Raw genomic sequence first — 15,893 nt, 5'->3', positions numbered from 1 at the left:
AGGATTTTGCCTAAGTCTCAGATCTGCACTAGTTACTATAAAGCTATCAAGCAGGTTTTCAAAGTGATTCCTGGACTAGCAGCATCAGAAACTTGCTAGAAATGAGGAGTGTCAGGCCTCACCCGTGACCTACTGCATCAGAACTTCAACCCAGCAATCTGGGTTTTCACGAGGCTCCCCGTGATTCTTCTGTTCCATGCTGAAGTTTGAGAACTACTGTTAGAAGAAAAAAAAAAAAAAAAGAATAAAGCACAGTTTTTTTTGGGGGGGGGGGTTGGTTTTTTTTTTTTTAATTTCAGCTCATTATGGGGATACAAAAGTTCAGGTTATATATATTGCCCATGCCCCCCCATCCCCCCGAGTCTGAGCTTCAAGCGTGTCCATTCCCTAGACAGTGCACATCGCACTCATCATGTAGGTATGCACCCATCCCCTCCCCCCAGCCCCATCCCCCCCAGGCAGAACTTCAAGCGTAAAGCACAGTTCTTATTCAACAGCTTATAATTTAGCACTTTTTAAATCTCTAATTGTCTTGCCAATTTCTGGATATATAGGTATAAACCTAATGGTGTATGTGTGTGTGTGTGTGTGTGTGTGTGTGTAATAAATTATAGACATGTCAATTACTAAGATTGAAACATTTAGAAATGGTATCCATGAAGTCAACTGAAAGATTTCCCATGGTAAGGCATTGCCCAAGGCATGAAAAGTATATATTAGGTCAAGTTTGAATAACAGTGCTAGACAATGAAAATGCATGTCAATTTCATGTGTGCTTATCAAATGCAGTTTGTTTTTACTTTAGCACAGATATTTTTGTTCTAAAAAGTAAAAACAAATATTCTGAAATTATGCCCAGAATTTTAATTTTAAAATTTACATTATGTTTATGTATGAGCACCAGGCACATAACCTCATGTTCAAATCTTCTCTGTATAATTTTTCTATTACACTCATTCTGAAATTCATATGCAATTTCAAAAGAAATTTGTAGTTGATTTTTCAGAATGCAAATCTTGTTTTAAAATGCACCTGAGTATTTGAAACATAACTCAGTTGCAGTTAAAATTTTGTGGGCAAATGGTTTCAAATATGGCAAAAATGCATTAAGGGGGAAGAATCATGGCAACATATGATTACCCATAAGTCAAAGAGAGGTATCTATTGATAGATGGGACATCTATTTTACTTTTCATCTGAGAGATGAAAAGCTGAGCTGTAAAACTGTTTTTAATTTTGTTTCGTGCTATGGTCGACCAGGGAAATGCAATGAGAATTTGGTAATGCAGTGAGGATTTTCTTCCAAAAAGTTTTATGAGTGTGTTAAGTTTCTTTTGAAACTAATGATGCTTTATAATGAATACACATTCCTATGTGAAATCAGTGACTTGTACCAACTGTGAAATATGAAATGATAGCCTGGTGCCAGTGTCATGATCATCCCTGGAGAAAGGGCTGCCCTCCCGGTACTTGGCCCTTTTCATCCAGCCTGCGAGCACTTGCAGTTGTTAGCGCTAGTGCTAACTAAATGTAAACACCTTTACTTTCCAGCTGCTGCTAATTGGTTTGGGAATATTTATGTAAGTGTTGATTTTAAAGCTAAAAATAGTGTGGTGATGTTTAAATCCAACTCATTCTGGCTGTCAGAAATGCTCCCGTGATCCTGAAAGTGTTGCTAAAAATGTTCACTTTTTAAAAATTGTAGTAATTAAACTTGTCTGTTGTGAGAGCCCCATATGATAGGCTCCCTACTCTGATAAAAGAGGTAAAAGACAAGCTTCCTAAAGGTCTCCTCCCAGTTGGCAAGACACGATCTCCTGCTGAACTTTATTAGAGAGCAAAGGACTGTAATGTGGGCAAAAGAGGAAAAAAATAAATTTTGAAACAGCTTTATACCTTATATTCCATGCAGCTGATCATATCCCTGTATCCTAAGTTAACATTAAAAATAGAAGTTGTAATAATTTTATTAATAAAATTAAATATAGATCTTTCAAACTTGTGTGTTTTAGAGGCGAGGTTGGGAATTTGAAATCACATAATTAATATTTCTCAAACCTAAAGTTGAAGAAATAGGGTGGCTGTTCAGCACCAGTTGTTTATACTTCTAGTTCTTTATAATCAGAGTTATTTTTGCCCCTTTCCTTCCAAATTTTAAAGTCACAATTTTCCAGATTTTTCTCAAAGTTATTAAAATGAGCTATGAGAAAAAAATACCATCTTAATTTTTAGACATATAATTTCATGACTTTTCATTTCACCATGTAAGTTAGTGAAGGAAAGACTTAAGTACTCTTAACTTATTGCTTGTCGATTACTTTGTAATTTTTGGAAAAAGTGTTTTTATGTACCCCGTTAAGAGATAAGCTGCCTTTGTCCATAAGTATTAAAGCACTGCATTGCTACGTTGTTGCTGAAGTCAATTTGAAATTGGGTTTATGTCCTTGTAGCAGGCCTTAAACATCTGTCTGCCTGCCCCATCTCTAGAGACTGTCAAGGAATACTGTTGCTGCAATATATGGAAATGGTTTTGCCAAGTAACAAACACTCCTCATTAGTTGAGGGGATAAACTATAGTTACTACCTCTTTTTGATAGCTGTGGCAAGGCAGAGAGTTTTTGATGCTGCCTTAAAAACAGTAGAATATCTGTCTTGGACATAGAAGTCCATGAATGTGTGTTCTTTTTGAAGTCTGTGGTTACTGACATGATTTCTCCAAATGCCCAGAAGTACCCTTTAGCATATTATCACATTGTAGTTGGCCCAACATTACTTTCATATTCTAATTGACATTTCCATATACTGAGAGCATTAAGTGTGTTGCTGATGTAAATTAAACTTTTCCTGCCTTATAATTAGAAGAAAAACTCCTTTTTAACATTCTATAATGTTGATTTGAACATATGCACAGGAAAGTATGTTATTTTTCTTTTTTTTTTTTTTTTTTTTTTGAGACAGAGTCTCACTCTGTTGCCCAGGCTAGAGTGAGTGCCGTGGCGTCAGCCTAGCTCACAGCAACCTCAAACTCCTGGGCTCAAGGGATCCTCCTGTCTCAGCCTCCCGAGTAGCTGGGACTACAGGCATGCACCACCATGCCCGGCTAATTTTTTCTATATATATTTTTAGCTGTCCATATAATTTCTTTCTATTTTTAGTAGAGATGGGGTCTCGCTCTTGCTCAGGCTGGTCTCGAACTCCTGAGCTCAAACGATCCGCCCACCTCGGCCTCCCAGAGTGCTAGGATTACAGGCGTGAGCCACCGCGCCCGGCCTATTTTTCTACCTTGGTTAAGGATCAACAAGAAAGTTCCACTTAAAGTAGGGAGCAAAGAGACAACAGTGGTTAGTTAAAACTTTATAGCAAATATCCCCATTTTTTTCTTTGACATCCTGGGGATATTTATTCATGCAGAATACAAAACCAAAAAGAATATTTATCTTAATTAACTGCCACCATTAACTGTTCATGGATTAGAAGACTTTATATTGTTAAGATGGTAATACTCTCCAAATTTATCTATAAATTCAGTGTGATTATGCCTATCAAAAACCCAGCTGGGTTTTTTTTGCAGATATTGACAAGCTGATTCTAAAATTAACATGGAAATGTAAGAGACCCAGAGTAGCTACAACAATCTTGAAAAAGAAGAATAAATTTGGAAAACTTACACATCCCTGTCTCAAAACTTAATACAAAGCTATAATAATCAAGACTGTGTAGTAATTGCATGAGAATATATAGATTAATGGAATAGAATTGAGAGTCCAGAAATAAACTCTTACATTTTTGGTCAGTTGATTTTCTTATAAAGGTGTCAAGACAATTCAATAAGGAAAGAATGATCTTTCCAACAAAGGATGCTGGCAAAACTAGATAATGTGCAAAGAATGAATCTGAATCCCTACCTCACGCCCTATACATAAATTAACTAGCATGATTATAGGCCTAAATGTAAAAGCTAAGACTATAAAACTTTTAGAAGGAAACATAGGTGTAAATCTTTGCAGCCTTGTATTAGGCAACATTTCTTAGATACAATAGCAAAACCACAAGCAATAAAATAAAAAATAAATTGGACTTCATTAAAATTAAAAACTTTTATGCTTTAAGGGGCACATCAAAAAGTGAAAACAACCCACAGAATGGGAAAGAATATTTGCAAATCATATATTTGATAAATTTGTATACAGAATATTTAAAGAATTCTTTATAAGTCAATAATAAAAAGAAAAATAATTAGACATTTCTCCAAAGATATACAAATGGTTCAAATATTTTGTTACATTTATTTACCTAAGCAATTTTGTAACCTGCCCAACTCTGTCTCCTTTTATCTGTAAGAATATATCAAGCCCTTCATAATAATGTGAATGTTTGAAAGCTTTTCAGACATTAACCTTTTAAAATTTGTACCTTAAACCTGTGAAGTGTTCTTCAATCTTATGAATTTTCTTCCCTTTTGTTTATATGGAGAGGAGAAAAATAAAAAACAAATCTAGTGTAGAACAAATCTTTCAAAACATCACTAACCCCTACCTCTGAACCATTGCTGCTCAGTCTAAGTGAGGGACATTTTTCACTCAATTCACTACAACAAAGTGCTTCAGTTGCAGCTCTGTGTCTTATTCAAGATATTAACCTAATTTCCTTATTCCAGTCTCTTTAGCTCATCTATTGTCTTACTGTCTTTGTTAGAATAATTCAGATCCATGAAAGCTCTGTTTTATAGGTCTGTTTTTTGCTAACGAGCCTTTCTTCATGTGGTTTGTTGCTTCAATGAAACCAAAGTTTATGATATTTATTTGTGACTGATGCTGAAGAGTGAGGTGTCCACAGAATTACCTATTAAGGAACTGCTCCAAGGCTTAACAGGGAACCAATGTCTTCCATAAAGAATGATTAGCATCAGAATCCATCTTACCGTCTATTTCTCTGGGTAACATCCAGCTCAGCTATGTCCCTGTCCTGGAGTGCAGGACTTCTCTGACTGTCTTACCTCTCTGCAGTGGAAGCATGTTTACTGTTTTAGAAATTAAATGGTCAATTTTAGTTTCTCCCTGGGTAGATCATCCTCAGAATCAAGTTTTATGACAAAGTAAGCACTCTGGATTTCTTCTTCCTGCAGTGTTGCTGCTACACTTTTGACAGAAGTGACTTTGCCAGGCAACATTTTTTCATGGATTTTGCTTGCGTTATATTTTAGTGTCAGGGTGGGGGGTGCAAGCAAGTGCAGTGCATTAAAGCTAATATTAATATATCACCACCTGTCACTGGAGCCTCCCTTTTGGTATTCCTTTTCCTTGCTGGTTTGAAACACTCAATCCCAGAAGCCTATGGTTGAGTAGCAGGAAGCTAAATGATGTATTCCAAAGCTCTTAACATATTGCCTTGTGTAGATGGCCCATTTGAGTATTTCAGAAACCAAATGGGAGAGAAAAGAACATTGAAAGCACTGAAAAGATTAACACCTGTTTCCAGTCTTCAAAGAAATTGAAGCATACTGTATATATCCAGAGTAAAATCATTTACTCTCTCATGTTGAAACATTTTATTTAGATTTTCAATTCAATATGTAAGGCACCCACATGCTTATGGGTTTGTTTCACTGCAGGATTCCATGCAGAACTTGGAAGACAGAGAAGTTATGAATGGTGTACAGACAGAACTACAAACATCGCCCAAAATTAAGGATGCACTGAGGTATTCTCTTAATGAAAATAAGAATATTTTATTTATTTCCATTTGATGTTTGCTTCTTTAATAGTTTATAATTATTCTTATAAGAAAGATCAAGATAAATAGAATCCTGGAGAGAAATATGTTCCAACTCTAACACTAATTATTTACTCTTTTTTTTTTTCCATTTTCTTCCTAAGATGTGAGAACTTACTGACATGTATACAAATGATCCTCAATCCTTCTAATACTTTGCTGCAACCAGGATTTCTTAATTGCTTTTTCTTCTCTTCCAACAATAGTTTAAAGTGAACATTTCAGAGTTCATTTTGGTTGAGTGGTTTACTTTGACTTTTGCTCTTTCAATACTGCTGTGTATTATGTTTTAACAATCTTGCAATATTTTACTTGCTGTATATAAAATGAATCCTGTCTGTCAACCGGTAATTTTCATGTTTTTAATGACAGTTACTCATTTGAAGTCATTTGTGCTTACCAGTACTTCCTTTGGTTTGCAATGAATTCCAATTCAGCTCTAGGTACTCACTGGGTTCAAATCCCAGCTCTGCTGCTTACTGGTTCTATTAGCTTAGACAAGGTACTCATCTCTCTTTGCCTTAGTTTCTAGTCTGCAAAATGGAAATATTAAAACCTTTTTCAGAGGGTTATTGTGAAGATTAAATGAGTTAACATTTATAAAGCACTTTGAACAGTGTTTGAATCAGAAGTCCTGAATTTGTTGTTGTTGCTATTATTGTCATCATCTCTATTGTTATCACCATTATCATTTTGTTTTAGTTGCTTCGAATTGCAAGAAGGAAAATAATTTTGAGTTTAATAGATAGTTGGCTTCAGCATTGAGTGAAGCTGCTGAGGTTGATATTCATTTGTTCAGTCCATGTGTTCCTTTCATTAAGTCAGTTACTAATTGGTGCCAAGCAATTTGCATGAAATAGGTGATCATGCTTTATCACACAGCTGTAGTGTATAGATTCTCCTCTACCTTATAATTTATAGCCATATGACCATAATTGCGCTTTATTTAGATTGTCTCTTTGATTAAGGAGTTGCTCAGTATTACAAATTTGGTACAGAAAATCTTCAAGGCATTGTCTTTTCAGAAGCTTGATAAGATTGTTTTCCGAGGTAGGGATAATGAGTGTTATACTCTTATTCTGTTTGCCTTTAATTTTGTTTTTTTAATGTTAGCCTTTTGCAAAGTTTGCTAATATTTTGGCCAAATGCTTTGTGGATAGTCGTCGTAAAGTAAACAATTGGTTTTTGTTTGCATGAACAAATTATAATAGCTAGCTTCCTCTACATACAGGGAATTCAGATAAGTAGAGCATAGGAATTTAAAAATATATGTATTTTCTTTAATTAAAATATGTGCATGTATATATGTACAATTTTATTATCAAAACAGCTTTTGGCATGAATGTTATCATTACCTTCAGTAGGTTGAAGAACAGCAATTCAGAGCAATTAAATGACAGCTGCTGACTTAATCTATACCCACCACTCTTGTCTACAAATCCATTGATTCAAACATTTCCTACTGTGTGTACCTTCCCTGGCTTCTTGGTGTTTTACTTCATGCTGCATGTCCAAGGCTAGGAAACGTCATGTAGTGTGTGCCAGTCTAGGAGAATCACAGCTGAAATCAGTTTGAGGTGAAATTCAGAAAATAGAGTGAGTGCAAACTCCCAGCACTTGCAGACTCTGTAGTGGAAGAGGATGATGAGCACAATCGTAGCATCACGGAATGTGCAACTGGCAGGAGAAAGCTTGCGGATGAAGGACATTGGTTTTAGCTGGTATGAGATGATGAAAAAATAGTTAAAGAGAAATTTGGAGGCCACTTACAGCTGAATTGCATGGTCAGTGTTCTCTTGGGGCACGGGGGATATGATATCCCACAGAACATGGCCTATGCACAGGCCTTTTGGAAAACTTCCACACAAGTGGCATAGAAGCTGTGTAAGCTATCGGCAAAGTCCATCTCAAACTGTCTTTAACCTGTTTCATTCCCATAAATATTGCGCAAACGTTTGTTACCTCTCAGCTAGACTATTGTAATAATTTACTAATTCCTCTCTCAAATATCAGTCTCTCTTTATTCTAATTGATCCCACATATTACTATTGGATACAGTTTTCTAAACCCCAGCCTTTATCAAACCATTTCTTAGTTCTGAAACCTTTGGATTTAGGTAAGTCCTGGACTTGAACACTGGCTCTGTCACTTCTTCTCTGTGCAATCTTGGACTAATTATGTAACCTTTTTAAAATGTTTTCCTCAGAGGAAAATAGGTATCATGGTCACCTAGATTATTTGTGAAGATTAAATGAGATACATTGCAGGCAACTGACTTAGCACAATGTTAAATTAAAGGCTGAATGAACATTACTTGCTGTTGCCATTATCGTTGCCGTTGTTACACATTTTACAGTTTGTTGTAACTATTTGTCATTCTCTCAAACAAGATGTAAATCCTCCAAAGGATCCCTGGCACCTAATACAGGTTTTAAAATGTAATGGGGGCATATTTGAGTGAATGACTGAATGGGTATAACACATTGTTCCATAAATCATAAGCATAACTATTAACTGCTCACCTATTATTAACACAAACATCTTTCTTTAAAGAAAAATAACATTTCTGCAAATAGTCTTACAGTGCACATCTCTTAAAGCATCCCTCAATTTGCTTTGATCTTAAAAAGACAATAAAGCAAAGGATTCTCTTGGCTGGCTTTTTTAAAAGAATTACACTCGGAGCTTCTCTTTAAATAGCAAACGATATGTGCAAAAGTCCTTCACTTCATCCCTAATTCCTATCTCCTTCCTGGCCCCACCTTGTCTCTGGATTCCCACTTCCCCAAATGAGCTTCCTTCAGACTTGCCTTTTGTTCTAGGCTTCAAACTGCCATCATGTTTTATCCTATCTTCTCCTTTGCATATATTATCCATTCATTTGACAAATTATTTGCAGAGCCCACCTCAAAATATTTTGAACCTTCCCCTGTGTTTTCATGCTTTATTCCTATAATTACTGTTGAAGCCTGTATTTATTTATCTCAGCTAGATTATTGCAATAATTTACTAACTCTTGCCTCAAGTACCAATCTCGGCCTTATCTTTTCCTTTTCTAATTGATCCCACCCACATATTGCTGCATAAATGTTTCTAAACTACAGTATTTATCACTGTTCCTTAGTTCTAAAGCCTTTAATGACTTTATTTCCTACAAATTAAATATAAATTTTCCAGCCTGGAATTTGACATACCACTATGAGATTTGATCTCAAGCGAAATGGTTCAATCCATCTTCTACACACACCGCCTTTCTCTTCCTCTCCTCCTCCTCCTCTACCTCCTCTTCCTCCCCCTCTTCTTACTCCTCCTCCTTTCTTTTCTTTCTTCCCCTCCCTCTCCCCTTCCCTCCCTTTCCCTCTTTCACTATATCACAGCCAATCTCTGTATCCACAAACCATGCTGGTACAATATCTCCGTGCAGATGGCTTTCTCTCCTGCACAAGCCCTTTCTACTCACGCCCCCACCACCTACCTTTTCTGATGGAAAACACATTTCTTCATAGCCCCATCTCAGATGCCACCTCCTTCAGGGAGACTTTCCTCATCCCAGCTTCTCTTCCTGATTCTGTATCCTTTTCCTCTGAATCACATCAGTAGGTGCCTTTGCTTTGAAACTGACATGTGAAAGTGGTTAGAAACTCCTGCTGTGGAGTGCAGTAAATCCCAATTTGAGTCCTGATTTTACCTTATATGAATGGCACAATGTTGGACAAATTATTAACCTCTCTAAGCATCAGTTTACTTGTCCCTAAGATGGAAGTGATATGAATGTTTACTGTATAGATTTGACATGAGTACATGATATAAGGCCCAGAAGGCAATTAGCACATTGCATCCCTAATAATAACTTGCATTTAGTGAGAATATACTATGATTGCTACTACTGCTATTATTCTATTGCTTTGTTACCTGTATCAACCCTCCCCCTAGATTGTGAACACCTCAAGCATTGGTCTTTGTTTTTTTCCTTGCAGTACTTCCCCATTGAAATGACTCAATATTTGTCGAATTCAAGTGAAGTAAGTCAATCTCACTGTCACCAATAGCGAATTCTTTGTTAGATTTTTACTCAGGACATTCACATCGGCAAGACATTTCACCATCAAGTAGAGTTCGGGGACATCTGCACACTGTTCCTGGTGGTTTCCCTCTGCAGTACATTTGTCATACCATTACATGTGACAGATCTGTGGATTAGTCCTTGAAGGACATCAACTATCACCTTCTATCCATTTGTTGTAGTTCTTTGTCTTCTCTCCCCGCCCCATGTCAATAATGTAATCATGAAGAAAATGTATTCCACGATACTACAGTACTTATGGATTTTTTTAAGTCTTACTGAGAAATCCAATAGAAAAAAATGGGAGAGCTTGAGATAGATTATTCCCTTTTAATCCATAAGCTTGTTTATTTCCTTAGGAAGTTCTATTATAATAATCATACTAATAGCTGATCTTTGGAATATGCCAGATGTATGTGTAATGTCTACATGTTATGATCTTTATCTTTCTCATTAAAGCCAACAACTCTATTAGGGAAATCCCTAATCTCATTGTACAAGTGAGGAAACTGAGGCTTTAGATTTTAAAGTACTGACTCAGACGCCTGACTCAAAGTCACTACTGGGATATACTTTCTCTTTAATTACATATATGAATCATGATTTTCTTCTGAAATAAAATATCTCCCCCTCCCTGTCCTCAGTCCTATAGCTCCCATGGCTCAACAAGTGGCCCACCACTGAGTTGAATAATCTTAATGTTAGAAATGCTGTCCATTTGCCTTGGGTAAAGAAATTAGACCTACAAACATCTGCAGCTTCTGTTGTATTTTCTCCCTCAAGCCTGAAGTCTTTTTTCTGGATGGAAACCAAATGAAGCATTTTAACATCCAGCTCTAGCAGAGTCGTCATCCAGAATGGCAGTCTCATTTTTAACCATGGGTTCTGTAGCTTCACCCATAGTTTTGTCCAAAACTCTTAGTTCGGTAGCAGCTGGTTCCAGTGATTATTTGAATCAATATTGTCAATTGGATCTTAGAGCATTTAGCTTGCTTAATATTAGTCCACCTAATGCTTTATAATTATCTGCTTGTTTTAGTATCTCTTAGAAAGCCGTATGAAGATAGCTGTTTTTATCGTAGTGAAATCGTTCCACTTTTCTTCTGTGTATAACTGAAATATTTTTCCTTTACCCCAAGTAGTTCATTTTTTGTCTGATTTTCATAACTAACTGCCAATCCCTTTTCCATTGCTAGAATATCCTTTCTACCTCATTTTCTAATATTTTCCATTTTTAATCCTCCTCCAGCTTATCTCCTGACTTCTGTACTGTCTTCCACAACACACATGTGTATGTCCTGCTCACTGGTCCCTAAACTGTACTCTGGAGTTTGTCTAAACAAATAGCATTAATAGCCTATTTTCACATCTTTGTAAACTCTTACTTTATGAGATATGTATTCAAATAATTGTGTCCAGTACTACTTGTTGTGTTTATAGTCCAGGAAGAGTATGTATATAGAGATCTTTGCAGAATTCTGTCGAGTATTTATAATACTGTGGGGGTTTTTTTCCTTTAAAATAAAAATATGTGAACTGATCCATGAGGCATCCTTTTTCAAATGCTCTTCTTTCCATCTTGAAACAAATAATGGATAACATTTTGTAAAGCACATAGTAAGACATGGTCAATGTAAAAATTATAATACTTACCTTTATTAAATAGATTTAATTTTCTATAAGTGCTTGTGTATTACAGTCAGTAAAATTGAAAGTCTTTTATGCTTTTATCTGGAATAGTAATATTTTTATGATAATAATTTAATACTTGTCAAAAATCCTTCTAGCCAAAGAATTGTGACTATTGTGTGTAATGGTAGAATAAAAGTTTTCTCTGAAATACTGAAAAAAAGAATCTTATCAAGTAGAAATAAACTTTAAAAACTGCATCCTCCCAAATTTTTTAGTATTTTTAAACAAGATAGGTTATTTCAATAAATCATAAGATTGACTTTATTAAGTAAATGTAAAAATACAGGATTGATAGTTACTGAAGAATAGTTGTCAACATGATACATAGAATTTATTATGTTTTATAGGAGGGGTTTTGAGTGGGTTTAAAGAAATATTTGTAAAATGAAAAAATAATGAGAATCCATAAAAGCCATCCTAAAAATTCTAAGCTGAAATCTTGAAGTCTACACTAGACTAAACATTCATATTCCAAAAGCCCCTGTAAAAATACATGTGGGTGCTATCCATCAGCATGTGGATACTTGATACATTTATTAGAAAAGATTTGTGTTATGCTTTCAGTGCAAAACTATAAAAATACATTACAAAAGTAAAGAGAATAATATTTTAATGGCTAAACAAGATTTGAATCTCTGTTTTTAAAAGTCTTCAAATCAATATTATAAACTTAGAATGTAAAAGCTTTAGGTTTAGTCTTTCTCAAATGCCTAAAAATGCAGTATAAATATGTTATATAAAAATTATTGCCTTTTGGTTCCACTAAGAGCCATCCAACTTTCTCTGCCCACCAAGCGTTTTATATTCAGAATTTATAATACATACCTATATATGATGATCTATGTACATACATTCATATAAATGTCCATATCCTCACACATATAGAGAAGAATCATTTCCTCCTATATTATCACTCTAAAATTTGTTTTTGTTTTTAACTTTTATTCTAGTCCTCTGCTTAACTGAACAAGCTTTAAGTATATTAGCAATATCTGGGAAAAACATTGGAAATTTATTATCAGATTTGAAATTCTGTCATATTTCACAAATGCTGGAAACTGATATGCTTTTTTTTTTTTGGCATTTCCTAATGATAATAGGCTTGCAAAGAAACACATTAAAAATAAGCCTAATCCACTGATGAGAATATATTTAATGTATTTATTTTAGATTGCTGATAATTTGGAGAACACTTCATGCAGAGTGAATTCATCAAGCATCTTGCTTTATTAATGCTGTTCACAACTTTACAGCAAGGAGCCAAAATTTCACCATTTTCTATTTGGAGCAGAAACGCATTTGTAGCAGCTGTAGCTCTTAATTTGACATCTAGTTTCAGGTCATTTTCATGTAAATAGGAAACAATAGAGAACCGCTTACAATTTCCATAACACGAATGTTTTCTTCAACTTTATCATTTTCCTCTGGCAATTATTTTCTCTCTCTGGGATTAAAGGAGCCAATAATTGTTCACGGTTATTATTTTTCATCTTTATGAAAACTTGTTAGTTCCGCTCTTTATTACTCAAAAGCTCCCAGTGCCTTCTATATATATTTCAGTCATACGCACTACTGGTTAATGTTTCTAGCTCATCCTTTCCTTAATCTGGGATAGGTTAGGCAGGTCAGGCTTTCTATTTCTTTCTATAATACATTTTCTCCAGGCTTTGCAACCTCTTTTTCTACCTTTAAAAAAAAAAAAAAACCCAGGAGGTAAAAATTTGGAATTGTTCTATTGAATACAACTGATGCGTTACTGAAAAGCAAGTTTAAGTTTTGACTTACATTGGTTTGAACATGCCCACATGTATTACCAACTGTGACTTCGTAACCATATAAAATATAATTCTGTGTTTTTTCTAATAAGTATTTTATTTTTCTTCTGTTTCAGGAAAAAAAAAGCCTGCTTTATTCTTAAGCATAGATTTGCTTACTTCCATGTTTTTTATGATCTGTGCAGTAATTGTCAAGTGTGTCTCAATGGGGAAAAATTTTATTTTTGTGTGCTTTTAAAATATGTTGATTTATGCAGATTAAGTTAAGTAGGAAGTTATTTTTGTAGGTAGTTATTTTCATTTGTTCCTCTTCTAGGAGTAAAAAGAAATCAGGTAGTCTTTCAAACATTTTATCTCCTGGCTCTTGGGAACCTACCAGCAAATCATGTGCTCCTTTGACTTCATCTCTGCTGTTGAAGTTACATTAGTGGGTAATCCTGAGGGGGGTGTGTATGTGTGTTTAATGTGCCTCATCTGGTTTTTAGCAGACACTCATCTGTGCTCTTATTTTTTTTTGCCCCAGTGATATGACAAGAACAGTGGAGATTTCTGGGGAAGGAGGCCCGTTGGGAATACATGTAGTGCCCTTCTTTTCATCTCTGAGTGGAAGGTAAGATGTTTTCCTTGTTTCAGAAGCTCATGTTAATGAAAACCCTTATTTCAGTTCCTTTTCCCAAATATTTTTCAGAAGAGAATTACATGTGTATTCTATTACTCAGATGGATACCTCAAGATATACTTTTGTTGGCCACTTATGTGTTAGAAACACAATAAAATCATTTAAGATGTAATGAAAAAGAAAAAAAATCAATTACAGTTTCTCCATTTATAATTAATTATTAAATACTTTCTTAAAGTATCCATGTCAGTAACACATAGTGAACAGAATTTGTGGCAAAGATTTTAACATACTGTTAGACAAATGTCACAACTGAATTTTTTAATATTCCAGAATATACTTCAACAGGTATATTGATTGATATTTCCTGATATTCCTCAGGTATGTAGAATTTAGAATAATAAGTATTCTAACATTTTAAGTAGCTATATTGGAAGCCGTATATGATGATTTTATCTATAGAAGCAAAATGTCATCATGCTATATATTTTTTACTAAAATAAAATTTAGTCAATTAAAAAGAATTTACCACTTCCTTTTGGAATTTTTAAGACATTGTGTTTCTAAATCAATATTAGTCAACGGTAATTTAGATTATGTCAGCGTTTCTTGGAATTCACATCTATTTCACTGGATATAAAACTTTTTTCCTTGATGGAAATGAAAGTATGTGCCTCACTCTTTAATATTAACACTATTATAACAATGTTACAGAACTAGTTTTAGATATTAGGTCACTTTTCAATATGATGACCGCCTTTAACACTAAATTGATATTGATGAGTTGTCAGAAACTTAAAATCAGTTTTTGATTCATATGACATGATTTTAATTAGTTTACCAAATTTATTTTCTTAAATACATCATTGAAAAGGCAGAATGCTTTATTTTAGCTTAGGGTATCAAAGACTGGAAAAATCAACTGATTTTCCCAAGGTCACATAAAATCCAGATCTCTTGACTTGTCCTCCCTCCATTGCTCTTTCTAGAACTAAAATTTTCCCAAAGGTTATATAATATTAATTTACTGGTTCTGAATATTTATTCAGTTCAGTCTGCCCTATAGCAGGAAGAACAGATTTAGTCATGGTATTTTGGTTGGCATCATATTCAGCAGGTAGCCATCTGCTACCTGTAATTACAAAGTCATCACCTTTTTTTTTTTTTTTGCAAATAACATCTGATGACAAGCTCATGTTGGAATGAACATTCCCTAAAAAGAAATGAACCGAAAAGCTAGTGGCTCTTACTGTCTCATTTCCTGTATGTGTTAATAAGCGTGTTTATAAATGTTATGGGTTATGGCACAGGACAAACTGAGGTTGTTTTTGATAGACAGGGTGAATATTTACTCAGTTGTCATGAGAAATTCTAATGGCTTTTGGCAGGAGTATACTGATACAGCTTTGTGAAATACCAGAGCAGTTAAATTACCAGGCTCTTTAGTTTAATGAAGCTGGAATGGAACACACGATCTTCCTAATTTCCAAAAATGAGGAAATATACAATGTGACAGTCACCATACTTCATTTTCAGTAGTTGGGAAAAGAAACTCACTTCAAATGAGGGAAATACACTGGACTTTATGGACTTCTTCCCTTCTCCTTCCTGGTTCTGATCCCTAGCATAAGCCTTATAGAATAGTAGAAAGAGCACTGGACTTGGATTCAGAACAATTGGATTTGAATCCCAGTGTTCTTTTTTATAACCTTGAGCAAGTCCCCTAAACTTGCCTCTTATAAATACCTACTATACATCAAGGTTATGAGGATTAAATGACATTAAAAATATGAAAGATCCTTATAAAACACAAAATGTAGGAATGTGTAAATCATCAGTGTGATGATTATTTTGGCTAAAACAAAAAAGCCTGATTCAGAAATGAAGTTTTGTAAGTTAGTGGTCACCTGTTCAGTAACTTGCTGAAATAGTTCTGTTACTTTTTTTGCTATCCACTAGTGTTATAGAAAAG

General features: G+C 34.7%; 1 protein-coding gene across 4 annotated transcripts in view; it reads left to right on the top strand.

Annotated features, from left to right (window-relative positions):
- PARD3B (par-3 family cell polarity regulator beta) overlaps nt 1–15,893 on the top strand; it is a 957,311-nt gene that overhangs the window by 498,300 nt on the left and 443,118 nt on the right. For all 4 annotated transcript variants that reach the window (XM_069468028.1, XM_069468036.1, XM_069468042.1 and 1 more), the window contains exons 5-6: nt 5,612–5,700; nt 13,826–13,912. In XM_069468028.1, the coding sequence (XP_069324129.1) occupies nt 5,612–5,700; nt 13,826–13,912 (176 nt within the window). The remainder of the gene's footprint in view (nt 1–5,611; nt 5,701–13,825; nt 13,913–15,893) is intronic.

This window comes from Eulemur rufifrons, chromosome 1 (genome assembly GCF_041146395.1).
Source record: "Eulemur rufifrons isolate Redbay chromosome 1, OSU_ERuf_1, whole genome shotgun sequence".
In the NCBI taxonomy this organism is placed as follows: Eukaryota; Metazoa; Chordata; class Mammalia; order Primates; family Lemuridae; genus Eulemur; species Eulemur rufifrons.
The sequence above is the reverse complement of the archived record's forward strand: the minus strand, read 5'-3'. Positions and strand labels throughout refer to the sequence as shown.